The 20,568-nt window shown below is 39.2% G+C and overlaps 1 protein-coding gene across 4 annotated transcripts in view; it reads right to left on the bottom strand.

The window, feature by feature from the left end:
* The window catches only part of RPS6KA3 (ribosomal protein S6 kinase A3), a 77,273-nt gene extending 57,041 nt beyond the window's left edge, over window positions 1-20,232 (bottom strand). For 2 of the 4 annotated variants that reach the window (XM_030476097.1, XM_030476098.1), the window contains exons 1-2: window positions 19,950-20,232; window positions 7,775-7,831 (exon numbers count right to left, since the gene is read on the bottom strand). In XM_030476097.1, the coding sequence (XP_030331957.1) occupies window positions 7,775-7,831; window positions 19,950-20,021 (129 nt within the window). In that variant the 5' untranslated portion in view covers window positions 20,022-20,232. Of the gene's footprint in view, window positions 1-3,127; window positions 3,186-7,774; window positions 7,832-19,949 lie in introns of those variants that run through there. The other 2 variants (XM_030476096.1, XM_030476099.1) reach the window with 2 other exon arrangements.
* Window positions 20,233-20,568: the final 336 nt, after the last annotated feature.

The following is a 20,568-nucleotide window of genomic DNA, read 5'->3' as shown; positions in this document are numbered from 1 at the left end:
TAATTCATTTTGAGAATCTCTGAGAAGAGAGATTGCCCTTTTAAATATTGCTTCGTATGAGGAGGAGACAGGTTAAGAGGGCAGCAGTCCCCAACAGGGAAATCTGTGATAACAACGAAAAATTGCTCCAGCAAATTGCTCCCCTTACCGTGAAGTCTTTGATAAAGATTTGTATTATACGTGTTTATCACACATCACAACTGTCTCCATAAGAAAAGGAATTTGCTATGCCCACCAGTGACAGTTCTCAGTTGCAGAACTCCACTTGCACAATGCACTTCCCCTCTAGTACAGAAATACATACAATAATGCTCTGAATTTACAAAAACTAAGAGAAAATTTCATCAGACTTGCTGTCCACACATTGAAAGAGAATGAGGCTTACAGCCTCCAGAGAGAGCAGAACTGAAAGATGCTGGAGGAACTCTCAAATCAGTACAGAACATATGGGAATCCATAGGTTTTACTGAATAAACTGTGCACGCCACAGTGGGTTGCTCACTTTTACACATAACCAGAAAAAGTTGAAGCATTTCATCTGAGTCCATGATCTTCCTATACCCTCAGTCCAAGAAGTGTAATAATGCAAATTAAGCCTGACTGCTGCTAGGCAAGCAAGGCTCTAGAGTATGGATTGCCTTCAATTATCTGGAAAACACAAAAAAGGAGTACACATGAGGACTGAAAAGTGCTCACTTGATGAAGTTCAACAGTTGAGGAAGAGGGCTACTTTTTGGAGTTTTCAGAAGCTGCATAATATACTTCTCTTCATCATAAATGTTTGTATAGCCAAAGCAGCAATATTCTATTAATCAGGGGGTGTGGCAGCTTCCATCTGCTAGTTTACAGGCTTTTCAGGGCTCCCATCTGTTTTCTCTTCATGTAACAAGTAAGCAGTTTGACTTCGAATGTTGCTTATACTCTCAAATTACTCAATTTTCTGACCAAGATCCAGGAAGAACACTGCACCTAAGACACTAAGTACAAAATAAGCCACTCAGAAAATCCATTAGAAGACAGCAATGAAAAGACTTTTGCTATAACCCTTCCAAAACACCTGATCACATCGGGGGGTGGGAGTGGGGGGAATATTCCAGAGGTTGCCTTCTTTATATGGGTTTGATATCTAACAGTTAATATATCAGACTAAAAGCTTTGCACTGGTCACAATGACACTGTAACTTCTTATAAGAGGACCTGTGTAAGTCCGTTCTTACACAGGTAAGATGCATGCACTTCACCAAGTTTCTAGCAAAATTCATCCACAGGGCAGCACAGCACAGTGCTTTGGAAGATAATGAAGTTCCAATTTCATTATATTAGAGGGGAAAAAAGGTATTGTGCCTTTAACAAAGGAAAATCCAGGCACTGAAAAGGGAATAAGTGGATTCAAGTTCTACAGATGTAAATGAGAAACTTACTTGTTCAAGAATCAAGTTATTTGAATGTAGAACACAATTAAATACGTGCATATGTATATTTAAGTATATTTAGTAGGATACATTAGAAGGAATGTAAGAATTATGGACCTTCAAATCTGAGTTTAGTATTTGTAACTCAGATTGTTTCCTTCACTCCATTACATGGTGGACATTGTCTCATCAGTGTCATATGGCCAGGTTATTGCCTGGCTTTAACAGAAACTACAACTTCCTACACAACAAGGAACATGGTGGTATACTGAATTATGTAATATTTTGGTTTCAAACAATTGCATTGCTATGGCTTTAAAGAAAGCCTCCTCAGTTTGATTTGCATATAAACAGACAGTAATTACACATTCAAGAATGTGTAAGCAATGTGAAAGCATAACTTGGCTGTATACCTCATCTTTCAGTAAAACTGCAAAAACGTTAAATTGTCATCGTTTTACTACTGATAAGCTACACCAGTAGCTGTCTCAGCTAAAATTAAGTATCAGTCTGTAAAAAATTTGAAATCCCAAACTCGGCAGTCTATGAATACTTGTGAACCCAAACATTTCTGTAATATTAAAGAAACTCTAGCTATCCCTTTCATCCTCTATCACAAGAGCCAAGAATTTATATCCAAAAACTGACAGAAACCTGCAAACAGAAAATTGAAATGTATATAAATGTACATAAAGGTTATACCACCAAAAGGAAAACAAACATGTCGAAACAATCATCAGAAATGTTGATTGCAATGTTAATATCTATGATTATTCTTGTAATTGGAAACTGTTACTGAGCACCTGAACAGCGATATCCAACAAGAGTTTGGAGCAGTCCCGAAACAGTGCTTCAACCTGCCAAAATGCAAACAAAGTTTCTGAAGAGTTCACACTAGTACAATGTTATAATATTAAAATTGAGATGAAACTGAAAATCAGAGTCTCAAATTTTAAAATATTTGTCAGTTTAATATCTCTTCCTCTGAATTACTTCATTTTAACATTCTTATCTGTTGTTATTTTCATGGATGGTGACAAAACAAATGAGATTACCCCAGATTACTGAGTTTAGTATTATTGCCTGAGTAATGGAGAGGATGTTCTCCCTGTCCTTATCTTCACTCCTCTCTGTGCCCAATCCCGAGGCTGACTAGCGTTTTAGAGATTCATGATAAATTGTACAGTATACATGCATGTATAATATAGAATCTCAACATTATTACTACTGACTGATCAAGTTCACTGCTTTTACAAAGAGACCATATTGCCCACGGGCTTCAAATTGGTTTTCTAATGTATCTTAAAGCCTTTTCCAAGATCATACTTTTCTCATAAACTCTTCTATTAAAACACTGATTGGCAAGACAAAGGTCATAATTTTCAACTCTCCTAAGTGGAAACAGTTTGTTTATTTAAATTCTACTAGAGAAAAATAAATGAAATACAATGTTTTTAACTACTAACTTTTCTTTGCAAGCATTTCTTACACTACCTTTTGACTAGCCTCTGACTACAGTCTTGGTGATCTTATATATTTTTAGTAAGAGGATGACAGCTACCAAGATTCAGTTTTTCTTCATGCAAATCATATTTTAATATACTGCTTTTTGCTTTAGTTCTATTTAATTCTATGTATGCTTTAATTCTGCTTATGTAAAATTAGGGTTTTGCTTAAAGTTTTACCAAAGCACACAAGAAGTTTAATAATATTACCCAACTACCTCCATTGGAGAGAGGGTTTACTTTTTCATCCCAGTTGTTTGAGCCTGTACTGAAAAAAAGTAATCTTCAGTCTTGCAGGTTACCAAAAAGAAATATGCCTGAGTTTTCTGCAACTGACGAAGTATTACTGAAAGCAACTTTTCACAAACTTCTGGAACCTACTATTTTTGTATATTTAATAATTATGCTTAAGCTAGTAGAGAGCAGTGGTAATACATCTGATGTAGTAAGTGACTTAACAGCTAAACTGAATCCAGAGAACAGAATGTAACAAAGAACACAGCACACACTATATGCTCTTCAGATATATACCAAATGGGAAGCTACTTGATGGAGTAGCTGTAGTTTCTGGTTAGCTTTATATAGTAGTAAAGCATACACCATGATTGTGTGAGCTTAAAACAATTTTCTCGGTTGATTTACCCAAACTCTATGAACACAGAGATAGAAAGCAATGGTAGACAGCACAAGACTGAGAAAGGTAGCAAAGGCTTTAAATAGCTTCCCCTCTTTCAGTAATGTTCACTTAAACTTTCACATTAGGTCAATCTTCAGCCAGTTGTTTACTTGTTCTTACATTTATTTCCTGCTGTACTCAGATCATTTACGAGATACATGTTGACAGCAAGCCATAAAGTCAGATATAACCAGTACAGTCATTGTAATAAAACTAGAATACTGAATGATACCTTTTTTTAAGAGGAACAAGACTTCGAAGGATACAGGATCTTGGACACATCAGAAAGGGGTATGTACCATTATAGCTCCTGCTTTACTTAATAAAAACTACTGAATTGGAACCAAAGGTATGCAAATCGGACCCTTCTGTCAAAAGTAAAGTGACCAAAAGAACATTTGACCAGAAGAACAGGGATGTAATAAAATGAAATCTATCCTTTGATACATAGACTACTAGAGAGAGTTCCTATGCAGACAGGACTGTGTTAGGCTTTAATATTTATTTCAAATTTCTTAACTGATTTGCAGTATCCACATATACAATACTGCAGAAGGATGTAGTATTTCAAGTTTTCACCTTTTTCTACCTCCACAGAACAATGGCAACTCTCTATCCTACACTTGCATACCTTACACGCCTACCAAAATATTTTGTCTTCTTACCCAATGTGATAGCACTGTTCACTATCACTGTTCACTAGGCCTGTTCACACTACTGTCCTCAGTTACAGCTGAGAAACTTCATAAATCAGTGACCATGTAATAGTGCTCTAAGTCTACTTAAGTGCAAAGTCAAACAGAAAAACTTAAATGAGTTTCAGTGGTAATTTAAAATTAGTCTTTATCTTGCACCAAACCAGATACGAAGCACTGAAAAAATACCACATCCCAGCTGAAGTAGTGTTTTATTAGGCAACAGACATCAAAGGCTAGCTTCCAGCTGTAACTGACTGAGCAGCCATAGTAACTTTTGGTTTAAAAAAAACAAAAAAAAAAATTATTTTATCACTATTAGCAACCTTTTACTCAGTACAACCTAGAAATAAATGCAAAGGAAGTTCCATTCCTAAAATACTGGTCTAAAGCATTAAAAAGCTAAAAGAGTCTTAACCAAGTAGGAGGAAATAAGGTGAAGAAAAGCTCATAACAACAGGGAAATCGGTCACCAATTACTGTCATGGGCAAAACAGTCTTAACTTGAGGAAAAATTTATTTAATTTATTCCCAATTAAAAAGAGTAGGATAGTGAGAAACAAAGACAAAACTAAACCCACCTTTCTCCCCACCCTCCCCTTCTTCTCAGGCTGAACTTTACTCCTTCATACGCTACTCTTCTACCTCCTCCCCGCCACCCAAGCAGTACAGATAGGCTGGGGAATGGGAATTGCAGTTAGTTTGTAACACTTCTGCTGCTGTTGCTTCCTCACAGTTTCCCCTGCTCCAGCGTGGGCTGTCTCACGAGCTACAGTTCTTCAAGAACTGCTCCAGCATAAGCCCTTCCACAGAGTTCAGTTCTTCAGGAACAGACTGCTCCAGCGTGAATCCCCATGGGCCACAGTTCCACACAAATATTTTTCCTTTCTTACTCTTTAACACTGTACTACTTTAGAGTCATTTGTCAGCACTTGCCTTGTTTGTTCACCCTGTGTTAAGACATCAGAGCCTTGCATGCTATGAGGAGGAACCAAAAGCAGTTATATAGTGCAGGCTTTTAATCTCCTAATTTTCCTATCAGCTTAAGTGCTACATCTATTATTAGTATTTTTGAAGACAAGCACAGAAAAGGTAACTCCACCAAGGAGGTGGCTGGTCACTTCTTCCAAGTAATAAGTGATAGGACAAGAGGTAATGGCCTCAAGCTGTGCCAGGGGAGGTTTAGATTGGATATTAGGAAAAATTTCTTCACAGAGAGGGTGGCCAGGCATTGGAACAGGCTGCCCAGGGCAGTAGTGAAATCACTGTCCCTGGAAGTGTTCAAAAACCGTGCGGATGAGGCCTTTATTTAGTGGTGGACTTGGCAGTCCCGGCATAATGGTTGGACTTGATAATCCTAAAGGTATTTTCCAACCTAGTTGATTCAATGTTTTTCTAAACTGGCTCTGTCCACAACTTCAGCAGAAACTGCAACGGTGTTTCAATTATACCCGTGCTGCATAGATGTAAACAGCTTTGACCACCTAATCACAAGCTGAAGTTTGCACAATATGCAATACCAGCATATGAATCCTGAACTCCAACCAAATATGGAGTTCCAAAAATTCTATTTTATCGGTAAGGCCATTTATCACTAGTCTTAACAGTCAACTAGTACTCTCTGACACAAAACTACAGGTAAACACTGAAGTTGCCTTCACATCTGAGAAAAAGTCACAGGCATCACAACAAAAAACCTGAACTCACTGATATCTTCACATTATGAAATTTGTAAACTGCAAGTTTGACACAAAGATGAGGAACTTCAAGAAATTATCAATGGACTTTCCTGTGATCTTCTCTTCAGCAGCAACTGCTATTTTCAAGAAGCCTGTGTTAAGAATTCCTTTGATTAAGGCCTCTCAACAACAAGAGCAATGGAAACTACAGTTTCACAGTCCTTCCTCACCCTTGACCTTCCCCTGAACAATTACTGAAAGCTGAAAGCAGAAGGAATATGAGGTATGAGCTTTTAGAATTTAAGGATAGCTGGTAGAGGTGAAGGGGGATGTTATGGGGAAAGAAGGAAAAAGGGATAGATACCCATTTTTTTGTGTTTACTTGCTAGGTCAAGCTCAGAGTAACCACTCTACTCCTATGTGCGTTTCACAGTGCATTAGTTGAGAGCTCTCTAATGCTTACTGTCCAGATCTGATTTCCAGCAAACACATTAAGATCTACACTAACAGTTCAGACTTTGCTTTTGGCTATTGCACCACTACAAAAATTTCACTAAGCATGTTTCAGCATTTAGCATCTTATCTCAGGCAGAAGACAGGTCTGATGTCACCATCTAAGTTGATACCTAGAGCTATGATCTTGACTATCTCCATGCAAACACTTCTGGAGCCCTCAGCTGCTTCAGCTCTGAATCAATGAACAGAAGGTCTCTTCAACTCTGATTTAGCTATATTATCACCACAAGAGGAAAGCTGGAGCGCACATCAACAGAGAAAGGACTTAAGAAACCCCTGGGCCTCCATGGACTAGCTTTGCTATTCTTGAATGCACTCTCAAGTTACACATCTAAACTCTTCAACCAGAAGCCCAGGAAGAGGACCTAAACCTCAACCTTAGTATTTTTTGTTCTACAGAGAAAGGGAATAGAAAGAATATTTCAGGCTAATGAAGATTTATTATGCAAATAACCTAGTTTTACACAAGTCAATAAGGAAAATATGAAATGACTAATGCTAACAACAAAAGGACACAGACAGATACTGCCAGAAATCTTATAACAGTATGGAAAAACAAAGGTGATAGCTACTGTTACATGTTGCACATCAAAATAGAAAGGGAAAAGCTATGGTGTACACTGCCATACTGAAAGAATCATATTTCAAACAGTAAGCACACATGCATCTGCAACGGAATCTGTATGAAATTTAACCATGAGAGAATCATTTGTTGTGACACGACCACAACCGAAACCTTAACTATTAATAAGGCATACTCTGGAACTCAGAGATGTAAAATATTTTCACCTATGCAGTGATGAAACCACCAGAAGCCAGTGGAAGTGCTTTGCTCACTGTCACTGGGAAAAGTGGACAGTAAAAAAGAACTACTTGTTTTTAAGGTTTGCTAAGAGGAGCTCAACCTCCCTCCCTATTCAGGAATGCTTTAACTAGCCACATTTTACTATCAAACCATCTCACTCCCCAACTCCATCATAAGTTCCACCACATTCAGCTTTGTGCTTTCCATAGGAAAGCCTATCTCATACTAAAAATATTAAAGAGAGCCTATGTCATACAAAAAATACTAGGAAAAACATGAAAGTTCATCAGAACAAACAGCAGGATATCAAACCAGGCAAGAGAGTGAGAAAGAACCTCTCTCAAAAATAACAGGATCCTAAATTGTACCTCACGTCTAGTAAACCTAAACAATAAAACATTAGTGGCAAAATGCTTGTAAATTAAGTAATACCAGTGTGCTACAATATTGTACTATATATCTTATTAACAACCATCTTTTACTCACAGCTTGTGGGTTGATATCATCTTCTCCCATTGGTTCATCCACAATTTGCTGTCCATTCTGTAAAAACCAGACACAGCAAGTTACTAGAAATGAATCCAAGTACAGAAATAAATATATCAGATATGTGCTTTTACAGCATGCTACTGCATAGGATCAAGTGCTCTCTTCGCCATATTCTATAAAAAAAGTAATTGAAAGTAAACACATACCGCATACTGCTGGCACGCAATGCCAGTCTTGTTTTAATCCTCATGTATTATCAAACTAAAGTCACAGTAAGAATACATAAAACAATCTGGCATTTGAGATCTCACTACTACACAGCTAGACATTATTTTCCACTACTATAACTTCTACAAAAGAGTTAAACCTGGTGAAGACTGAACAGCAATAAGCCACAACAAAGAACAGATAAACAGGTTCTTTCTAAGAGGAAGACCTTATGTAGCAAGTCAGCCCTTACTCTACCATGACTACTTCAAGAAAATTAATAACTACGGTATAGCCTTATAAAAACTTTGAATGCAATGATAATTTTATTAGCCAGCATTTATTACTTTCTGTATCTTTCTAAGCAGCATTCTAACAAACTGTGCAGAAGTAGATTTTTTAATTTGAAATTTGCCATAAAGATTTCAAAAGAGCTTAAATACCTCGTTGGTCAACAAATGCTTTCTTTTCTTTGTCAGTGATATTATACTTAGACAACCTCTAAGTGACAGTTTTCCCAGAAAGACTTAGAGAATGACCTTGCTTACACAACAAGCATGAGTATTACCAAGTTGTAAGGAAAAATATCTATTTCCTAAGTTATGGTACAGGGTACCACCTTCTTAGTCGTCTGCTAAAGTTTACCATCAATTCAATATGATTTTAGAAACAAATAAGAAACTCTTAAAAACCATAACATATTCCATTACCACTGGTAGCAGAATTTAAGTTCATTTTGCATTTTTTCCCTAGAGAACACAAAGCCTAATTAATCTGTTTTTCAGAGCTTAATTTACTTAAAGTTGCATGCATGTATGGATAGATATTTTCTAGATGTTAGAAAGTTAATAAAAGCTGCTCAGAGACTTTAGCTTCATTCTACACCTTCTTTCCCACAGTTCAGTTTTTCAGCAGATTTCTTGTGTGGAACCTTCCTAGCATCTTTCTGTAACAACTTCTGATTACTATAGTCTCCCAGCTTTCACATGACTGAAGGAAAATCTTTTATATGAACTGACAGATTAAATTCTAACCACTTATGAGTTCTAATTTTCAAATATTGAAAGCACACTGAATGTTCCATCTCAGATGACTACCAGCTCTCTACCAAATTTTTTCCTGAGCATTTTTCTTGCTAAAAGATGCAGCTAAATTATCCAGTGCAGAGTTCTGGCATATGGTAGCATCGCCATTTTCTCATCTTAACTGGCTCCAGGAAGATTCTAGAGACTTCTAGTATGACCCTAGCCTACTCCAGAAGTCATTTTTCCACGGTAGGCAACTAGTAAAAAATCAGCTTCACATGTTATAGTTTACTATAGAGATAAATATAATCTTTATAAGCTGCCTCTGTTAAGGGCAGTCAGTACAACCTTCTAAGAGTAATTTGATAAGATGATACTGCAAAAAGCCTAAATTCCCTTCACTGTAACATCTTTTACTTATAATATATTGGCAATGAATATTGTACTATCCTTCCTCAAGATACATAAAAAGTTGAAAATACCAAATAGAAGACCATTAAAATACCAGCTTAGCTAAGTAACAGAAATGAGTGTTTTTAATAAAGCCTGTTTACAAGAAAGCATACTGTGTATACATGTACCAGTACCATCAAGGCCACAAGTCACATACTTCCCTTTTCTCTAATCTATGGCATATATTTAAATTATGTTAACATTTGTATTTTAGCTACACATCTCTATATTCTGCTCATGCTACAAGACAGCTTCCGAACTATCTCATCAATAGGAAAAAATGAGAAGAAAACCAGCAGAACAAGTAAGACAATGATTAACTTTAGCTGGAAAGGAGGAGTCTATAATGTCTTAACTACTAATGATGGCTAAACTCTGGGGCCTAAAATAGGGCAATTTGTGTATCGGAGCCATGTGCTCTAAACTGACTCCACATGCAGCTTTTCAGAAACAGTGATTCCTGCTACAGCAGACATCCTGCTGAATAACAACATACATTAACTGCAGGTTAAATAAGAATTTACTATGCAATAAGCTTTAGAATTTCACATTTACTATTTTAAGGCAACTGAAACTTAGTTGAAAGTTGAACACTATCAGAAACTTGAAACAAGCCTCTCTCTGAAGACAACAATGTGAGATCAACCTCTGTTTTTAAAAAGGTTCTTAATCTTCTACCTCATTGACTTTTTCAACATTTCATCAGTTTACCAGGGGAAAGAAAAAAAAAACAAACAACAACCAACCAAAAACAAACCCAAGAACAAACACAAAAACCTTTTGCAACAAAAATAAACTGTTTTTGTACAATCTGGCTTTCCTGTGTTGCTTTCACGTAATTTTCAGTTGAATTCAAGCAACAAATTCCAAACACACTTACTGGAGCTAGGAACAAACTCAAATAATTAGCATGTGCTCCATGCAGTCATGTCTGAGCCAGATCACTGGATTAGCAAGATCTTTTTAAATAAGTCTACCCAAGCAATGATTATGCTAAAGGAATCACTGGATGGCAGAACCAGTTTTTCTCAGAACAGTCTGAGCCATGTAAGGTAAAGAAGAATATGTATATATGATTTATGGTTTGACGGTATATGATACCTTTAGATGGAAAGCAGCTGTGTATTCAGAAAGATTACAAAGTGTACTGCCTTTCTTATGAATTAAAATGTAATGCCAAAAGGTTCCTATATTGGTAGTGGCAATATTAAAACCACTGTGGAGCCAGGAGGTCAGCAGCATGCTTAAGAGGCAAGTGAATGAAATAGGTTTCATTTTGCTAGGTATAGGCTCCCTCTAGTATTTAACCTGAATCAAGGGCATGTCTCAATGACATAACAGATTGGAACTAAATAGTCTGATTAATAGAGAATAACAGAAGATTAAGTATATCTTCCTCATGGTCCAATTCAAAAGACAGACTCTAGACCTTGACTATTCTTCAGCTGCACTCCTTCCATAGCGGGACACTAAGCAAGCAGAATGGACCAAAGATCTGTTATTTCCAGCACTCTGGCTCCAAGAGTAGAACATATTTCAGATGACAGCACGAGAGAACTATAAGAAAAATAACAGAAAAGGTCCACAGAAAGTTTCTACTTGCACCTAAGCACATCAGCAATCAATTTACAATCATGAAAAGATGATGCACATGCCTTACAAAGGTAACCCAACAAAATGTTCTTCTGGTCCATTCAAGTTCTACTTTCTATTCTGTTTTCCAGTGGAAACAGTTATGTTAAGTTAGCTACAGGTTTGACTCTCAAAAGCTTTTAAACCTGTTGCCACATTTCACTAAATTCATAGCAATGAATACTTAAACACAGTTGTGCTCCAGCAGTTTTCTTGAAGGCACATGGACAGGAACAGAAATTGATCCTACAGGTTCACACAAAAGAAAATCAACTACAAAATGGGAAATGACCCATCAATATTTCTAGCAATCAAAAATTACAGGTTTAAACCCACTGAACTCTTAAGGTATAATCAAACACTTGATTTTTCTGGCAAAAAGACAGTTTAAAGAAGGTGGTGGTGGTGATTGAGTGGGTTTTGTATTGTTTTTTGGTTGGTTTTTGGGGGGATTTTTTGTGTGTGTGGGTTTTGTTTGATTGATTGATTTTTACTTTTTTTTTTTTTTTATTTCAGATTATTTCACTTTTTGACCAGTAATGCATGGTCATTAATTACTGCACTGAAAGGGACCAAACGGTAGCAAGTAGTGCTGTATGTTAAGGTATTGGTATTAAGAAAATATAACCACAGTAAATTCTTTGTAAGAAAGTAGTACAGCAGAAATGTAGCCCACATCCCACTCACAATCAATTAACCACTTTTTGTGAAGCAGAGAATATCCTGTACTCCACACTATATATTGATCGAGGGTCTTCATGTCACTTCTAAATACTTTTTTTAAATTATGGTTCCAACATTTACTGTAAGAGATCCAATTCATCTCAGCAGTCTGGTAAAATTGTACTATCTTGGGCACCTGCACAATAAAACTAATGCTATTCCCACCTATCCTTTTGATTAGCACTGGAATCACCTGGGTAATCTTGTATGAAAAATACAAGCATGCATAACAGCAATTTGAACTTACCAATTTGATGCAAAATATCTTATTTTACTAATCATGCCAGGTACCCATCATTCCCATCACACAGGTTTATTACAGATATCTAGACCATACCAATTGAAATATTAAATGGACAAATGATGATGTTTCCTACAGTACTATTTTCCCCCTATTTTTCCTGTTAGTTTCATCAATACTATTACAAATAGTATACACCTGAAGTTTTTAGCTTTAGTTTAACATCTCCATTCTCACATTCTGTTCGCAAATCAAAGTTCTGCTAACTTGGACTTGACCTTGCTGAACGTTATGTTCTTTCCTACAGTTTAACGGATTTTTTTTTCTGAAGGACGTAAGTTTATCATCAAAGCTTCTTCAATGTTAGACACCACCTATGTCTTCTTGCATCCCCAAAACATCTCTGCTTTGTGTTTAGACTACTGCAAGACTATTTTGGGATCTTTAAGCAGCATCTCTGCTAAATGTTTTTACTTATGTTTGTCAGTTACATTAAAACCACTTATGAAACTGATATCAGTTACAGCTTTTGGTATAATTCTTCCACCATTAACCTCAACATTTCCTAATTATTAATATCAGGCTTGAGCTATATACATTAATAACCAGTCTTTATACTATTAACAGACTTCAATATATAACTATTGACTTTTCCGTATAACTGGCGCCTTTTAGCAGAATCATACTCCCCAGTTAAGATATAAAAATGCATTATATTCTTAGAGTTAACAATTGGACAGATCAAGAATTATAAACTGTATAGCAGTGCAGGATGATGCTCCGAGTACACAAATAAGCAGACAAGATGTCTGAATCACATCATTTAAAAATCATTATCTAGAAGTTTTAACATGTCAATGAATAACATAAGCAATGATTTAACTATGCTTTGTAATTATAATTTAAATAAATTACCTGGATAAATCCAAAGTTTCTCCCAGGTAATTCCCAGTTTTCAGCTACCAAAACTTCCAGACTTACCCAACAACTTCTAAACACAGTTACAGGATTTAATTAATTCCACCCCTCACTTTCCCCCAAACCTTCTGAAATAGAGTTTAGGATACCAAAAAAATTATTTCAAAACACACATGAACTTTCAGTATTATTATTTAGTCACTAAAACACTGGCCATATATACATCTCAGCAGTTACACTGTTGTTTTCAAGTGTTTCTCAACCAACAGATAAAGCTCAAGAACCATGTGACCTTTGAATTGAGTAAAGCTGTAACAACGCTTCTGACTTGTTTCATAGCAGCAAAGAATACAGTATTCCCACCAAAACATTAATAACAAATCTGGTGTTAGCAACACAAGGTGCTGCGTGGAACTTTCAATAAAAGCCTTTCAAACTGTACATGCTCAAACTTGCTATTCTAAGCAGCAGCAAGTTACCCTGAGAAAAAATTTGTAGGTCCACAGAAAAACAGTTGAAAATAGACTGAGAAGACCTTGAGAGGTCATCCAACCTATCTCAGTGCACCAAGGCATTCCTGCAATATCACTCACAAGACGTTCATGTCTATCCCCTTCTTAAATCTTCAGTAATGGAGTTTTCACAATCTATTGCAGTGCTTAACTAAAATATAAGGCTTTAATATGATTTGAGTTAATGGCTTGTGCCCTAACTCCTGAGCTGTGAAGCCACAACAATCCAAAGCACTTAACTAAATCCTGACCTGATTAGAAGTTACTGTATGTAAGTAGCAGAAGTGAGCTATCATCTTAGATTTCCTTAGCCGTTCTTATTGCATTCATTTTGCATACTATGTTAAAAATAGTACACACAAGTATTAAAAACTTGAATTTTTTGAAAAAATCAAAAAACTAAAGATAGGAGTATTTTTAAGAAATAAAATTACTGTTAGTATTGCTTCTATAGAAAACTCTGTTACTGCAAGTTCTACCAATTCCACATAATTTATTGTAAACTTTAATGACTAAGGTAACTGACTTTTTCCTTTGTTAAGTATTAAAAGAAACAGCGGGACATTGAAACTTGCTTCTCTGTAGATAATCAATCTCAGGTATAAGCTATTAATATGCAGATTATTTAGGTACACAGCCAAACTTCCTCAAGTTAGGATTCTTGGGCAACTTTAGCTATGTGATTTTGTAAAACCTAGCTATTTTACCACCTCCTTACCAAATACGACTCAAGATATAGTCTAACAATGCAGGAAAATAGTACCCTTTCCTCCACTGCGATGCTTTCCTTGGCACTGGCATTTGTCCAGCCCTGTGCCAAGTCAGGTCAAAAAAGGAAACTAAAAAAAGTTTGCAGCTCCCAGTGAGTTTAATCCTCTGAATTAACTCAGCTTGAAGTCAGACAAGTGCCGTGGCATTATCCAAGATGCCGGACATATAGTGTCATAAAATCTTTGTCCAGACCAACCAACCAAAAATAAATACATAAATATTAATAACTAAAAAAAAAAAGAAAAAACCAAAACCCAGCAAACAAAAAACCAACAACAATGAAAAACGCAAAAAAACCCCAAAACCCACAACCAAAAAATAAACCAACAGAAATTTAGTTCCCTACTTGTATGAGTGGTAAAGTATTACACTTAACACATCAATTCATCAGCTTTAGTAAAAACAAAGACAAGCCAACCAAATAAAGCCCCAAACAAAATACACACCACCTATTCTCTTTTCATTGCTCCAAAGAAGAAGAAACACACATACAGAAATCATTCCAGTATATCCAACCACTGCTGCACATAAAAGAAGAAAATAAATTCCTTCTCTACTCTTCTCTACATTATCCTGAGAGTGACTCCAGCACCTGATTGCATACCAGTCTTACTACCAAGGCTGTATTTGCACAATACAATTTGTCCCATGCCCACCAAAACGTCCTGCACCTGCCTGGGCTCTTTCACAGACAAGGGATATGTGCCAGCTCCTTTCCCCATGAGTCGGGGCAGCCGATGGGCACAGCAAGGCTGTGTGCTGCAGCTCCTTACAATGCAGACACGTTTTCAGACATAAGTTGATTTCTCAGAATCTCTTTGCATGATAAATGACAGAGCTTGGAATTTGATGCTGAAGCCAACTAAATCATTACTCATCTATGCTCACTTTGTCATTTCGCTATTTTAGTAAATTCAACTCAGGTAACTAAGCTATGGAGCAACTTCACTATTTCCTAAAATTCAGGATTTCCAAGGTGACTACACAACAATTGTCAACTGCTAGAAGACAGGAGGAGAAAGACTCCCCATTAAATGAAAAGAATTGTTTAACATGCAAGTCTAAGTTCTAACATGATTGCCAAAATTAGTCAATGCTATGTAAGGAATAACATAATATTTATCATGGTCTTATTACATCCTGAAACTTCCACTTTTTGAGCCTGCAGGACAAAGAAGATTTTATTTCTCAAAGCTGGGTTTTGCTGTGATTTTAAAATCACAGTAAAATACCATTTCTTCACATCTTCTGTATATACTTACACATGTTCCAATAAATTAATGCTTAGAATCAAATGATAAATGGAAATTTAGTTAATTTAATTAAATGGAACCTTAGAAACTGTGTCAGAAAACAGACCTAGACCATAATAATGTATTTAGAAGACACGTGCTACTTCTTACACAATTGAATTGCTTCATTCAAAGAAACAACAAAAAAAAGAAAAAGGCAGCACATTTCCTCCAAGAAGAGTTAAATAGGGCACTAAGTATACCACAGGGGGTTCCTTGCATCAAAGTGAACATATGGTAACTGTTACTGATAAGAACGAGCTAGCAGTAACTTTGTGGTTGAGCCACTGTAGTAGGTCCCTAGAAATCAGAGTTCATCTCCTAGCTCTAGAACACACTCCATGAATGAGGCTAGATGGGGTCACTATACAGTTGAGCTTCATTTTCCCATCTGTTGCACAAGATTCCTCCCCTTCGCTCCATGCTGATGATGTGTTTCTCAAGACAGCATTTACATATATATAACATCTGTTATCTGTCTCCCTATCACAGTATAGTTTGCAGAATACAGAGTATACTACTTATTTAGATGAGAATTAAATTGCCAATTGCCACTTTTAACCCAGTGTAAGAAAATGTCTCTCCACAAATCTGGGAAAAACCCAGACTTCAGAATGCATTGTACTGAGAGCACGTATGTATGAGATGTGACAGCCAAGCGCTGCAGAGAATTCTGCCTATAATGGAGAGACAAAGGCTAGTCTTCAAATTCACATAGGTGGATTTTGTATCCATTTAGGTGATTCTGCTTTGAATTGTTTGTCTGTGTTGCTTATACTAGAAATGACTGTGGATATAGCCTTTGGTCCTGTGGAACATAAAGTACAATGCTGATTACACAGACACAGAACCTAAAGAGACAATCACAACCAGAGACTCATGACAAGACATCTCATAAATTTCAGATTCCATGCCAGAAGTATCCACTGACATAGAGAATGCCACATTGACATAAGAATGAAATTACATAGCAAAATTACGTTATACCAGATTTTTTGATTCTTTAAAGCATCAGCACCACTGTTAAACGTTAGCACCCCTTGTCCTGTACAAGGTTCAATTATTTCTAGATATAAAAGATACAACAAGGAATTCTGCAAAAGGAGATTCACACCATCTATTTAGACGCCTAAATAGGTGACCATAAATCTACTGTCAAGAGCAGCAGAAAAAAATTAACTTTCTCCAATGCCAATATAGAGCACCTAAATTAAAACTCCTAAAGATAGATGGCACAAATGTTTCCCAGAAAGTCTTGGTAAATGGCATCTTCTTATGATGGACAGTTCTTGCAGTGTACTAGTGTCCACAATTCAGCTGCCATAACTGTATTCATTCTCCTCCACTTGACATTATTATGCATAGCTTGGAGTACAGATCAAAGGATCAGGCTAGTTATTCAGGCATCTAAATACAAACTCAAATCATCAATACTTAATCTGCTTGAAAGCAGATGACTGGAAATAACATGCACATTCTCACCTGAAAAACACATCTATGCTTGTTAGAAATCTTGAGTAGACCCTCAGTCAGTAAAAGACAGCATCATTTCACAGGCTTTAAAAGTGGTGTGATCTAAACCATAAAGCTTTAAAAACAAAACAAATCTGTGCATTATACTACATAGGCAAATTATTTTAAAAATAGTGTAACATCTTTACACATTGAAAAAGCTGTCAGAGATGCAAGGCTGATCACTGACCTATTTGTACCTGTAGAAACAGAAGTCCCGCAACTTATCTCTCAAGACTATAAATCCGCATTTTACCTAAAAGAATGGCTCACATTATTTCTTAAGGACCATGTTCTACAGATCTGCTGTCCTGTACACCTAAGTTACAGCAGTTGGTTATGGTTAACTATACTGTCTTCCAAAGTAATTCTACTTAAAGGTATTCTAATCCTCCTACTAAATTTGCTCACAGAACACAGCAAATCACCTCCAAGTGGTACCACTGTAAAATTAAATACAGGACTGCACTGGGAAACAAATAAAAAAATAATATTCTGGTTAAAAACTCCACAAGGTTGAGACAAGTGAAGTGTCTGATTTTTAAAGCTCAATAATTTGTAACACTGTTATCCACATGGAATTACAAGAACTGTGTCAGTAAATCTGAGAGGTTAGCAGAAAGTCTTTAACTCACTCAGTATTACAGCTAAAGGCATTACTACCACCAAACCATGACTGAAATCACAATGAGTTTTCAGGTAGACGTAAAAAATATTTTTGCCCAAGGATACTCTTGCAGGCTAGGGTCTGTAACTAGGATATTGCTACGATACAGAAAAATACAATTCATGCAGACTGAAAATGTAAGTTATGTATTTAGGTCATTTGTTTAGGTATTTGACTTAACTATTTTCACTAAAATATCTTTTCTTAAAGACTCATTTCAGGTAGGCAGCCTTTCTAAACCTTTTTCCTTTTGAAGGTTATCTGAGAAGTGTTTACAGGTGCAGTTTGGTCTTTTCAAAAGAAGAGTGTTGATTCTAGACTAGAGCCTTAGAGTGCAAACCTGTCAGCTCATTGTTGTTTCATGTTTTGTTAGTGGTCCTAGAAAACTGTTTGGTGATAAACTGTTGTCAACTCATACCAATATGTTTAACTACCTTTTTTTTCTTTTTTCAGAAAAAGTTAAAATATACATGTTTCAAGAAGTTTATGACAGCAGTTTAAAAACCAGTCATGTCTGAAATACACTAAAACAAGTAACAAAGTATAATTAATCATGCATATACACACTTTTCAAACAATGCAACCTATTTCGCTACCTTTCCAGCGTATATATGCCATTACTGGACTTACATAGACTACATGCAGTGAGTATGGAAGACTAAAGTAACATTTGAGATCTTTTCTCTGAATCATTAGTCTAAACAGTCTTGCAGAAATGTCTCCCCTACCATCCTCTCCCCTGCCCTCAAGCATTACACTACTATTGTAGTTATTCCCCATTAAAAGAAAATAAAACATCTAAGATCACCACTTCAGAAGTCAGTGAACAACTGGCTAGAATGTAAAAGTAACTACAGTAACTGGCAAGATTTAAAAAATAGATCTGCCTGTCAGATCGGAACTGCAGATTCTTCTGACCCCCAGAGATGCAGTCACTTTAAGCAGAAGGAAGACAAGACAAACATCAAAAGGACAAACAATTCTGATACTGCAGTAACTTTGCACTGGTCTCTCTCTCTCTCTTTGCTCCTCTCTCTCACTAACCTTGCGACTAATTGTCACGGGCTGGCCTGAGTCCACGCTGCTCAAGATCAGCATCACTTGTAGCAGCTTGGCTGCATATCAGCTGGAGCAGATTCAGGTAGAAGCTGCACTGTCAGAGGAAGCTATTTCTTTTCCGATGGGAGTCTGATCGCAACCTAGCACTTGCACTGTGGGCTACTAGGGAATTATGGAGCAAGCACAACTGATTGTGTAGGTGTAGTGTTTACATAGATCCAAACCAACACAGTAGTACGCTGTAGGAAAAAAAAAGTGAAAATAACTGAAGGCATCCATGGTCTCGGATGCAAGTGAACCTAATTTCCAGCCGCTCTCACTACTTCAACCTAGGAAACCTGATATGCGTCCTGCCTAACAAGAGCAGAAGCACACCACCAACTCCCTGCTACCAACAGCAGGAAACCACACTGCGCTGCATCTCGGGGATGTTCCCATAAACGCCGCCAAGCACAAAGCTTCACCCATGCGAAACGTCCCTGCGGTTTCCCAAACGCTTGCGAAACTGCAGAAACACCACCATCCTGCTCAGATAAGGGGGCAGCGGCACCCTGGCGGGAACGGCGCTCGGCCGCCTCAGGGGGAGCAGCGGCAAGGCGAGGGCACCGGGCAAGGTGAGGACAGGCCCCGACCCTCCTGCGCCCCCCCGCCCCGGGCCGCGCTTGCGGAGGCGGCGGGGCCGCCCTGGGAAGGGAAACTCGCCGTGACAGTAACCAGACACCGCGCTGGAACAAAAGCGCCGAGTCGGCCGCCGCCGCCGCAGCGGCAGGTTACTCCCTCCCGGGAAAAGGGGCGGAAGGGGAGGGAGCGCGCCGGGAGCAGCCCGGTCCCGTGAAACACGCCCCGAGCCCCGGCGCGGGGGAGACCCGGCCAGTCCCGGCTGTGAGTCAGTGCCCGAAGAGGAAGCGGCGCGCAGGGGCCGGCCGGCCGGGCGGGCGGCAGCACCAGCGCTCCCCCCGCTGCCCGCCCGAGCGGCCCCGCAGCGCCCCAACCCCGCGCCGGGCTGCTGCCCCACCAGCCCCTTCCCGCCCCGCCGCCCGCTGGGGCGGCGCTCAGCGCCCGCGAGGGGAAACTCTGCTCGTCCCTTGAGCGGCGGCGGCGGGAACTCCGGTCCCGTCCCTTCCTCACAACTTTCCCCACAACTCGCCACCCTCCCGTACCTCGGTGCTGCTCTCGGCCGTGCTCTCCACAGCCATCTTCTGCCAAGGGTCCGCCAGCTGCGCGAGGGGCATCTTCCCTACACGGCTCCCGCAGCCTCCGCGCTCCGCTTTCCCGCACCCCGGCGGCGGCGGCGGACGAGGCGGAGGCGGCGAGGCAGACAGCGAGCCCTCCGGCGGGCGCGGGACACCCCGGCTGACTCTAGCAGCAGCTCCTGCGGCGACTGCTACCCGTTGCCGCCTGTCCGTCCGCCCGGCCGTCCCTCCCCCCCCGCCTACCTCCCCGCTACCAGGCGGAGCCGCGCTTCCGCCCTCCCCCCGGCCCGCCGCTCCGGCCCGGCTTCCGCTCACAAGATGGCGCCCGGCTCGTACCTGCCCGGACAACGGCGCCTGCGCGCGCCACCGCCAGGCGGGTGCACCGCCGTCCCGGAGCTGGCCGCCCGCAGGGGCCGGGCCGGGCCGCGCCGCGCCGTACCGCGCCGTGGGGAATGCGGCAGCGGACGGCGCCCGGCGGAGCGGAGCTGCGGGCGAGAGGCTGGAGCGTGGTGCTGCTGGAGGCCTGGGCAGGACCAAGTCAGTCGCGGGTGCGGCCACGGCCACGCCGCCTCACCCCGTGGCCGGC

Source organism: Strigops habroptila, chromosome 2 (genome assembly GCF_004027225.2).
Source record: "Strigops habroptila isolate Jane chromosome 2, bStrHab1.2.pri, whole genome shotgun sequence".
NCBI classification, from domain to species: Eukaryota; Metazoa; Chordata; class Aves; order Psittaciformes; family Psittacidae; genus Strigops; species Strigops habroptila.
The sequence above is the reverse complement of the archived record's forward strand: the minus strand, read 5'-3'. Positions and strand labels throughout refer to the sequence as shown.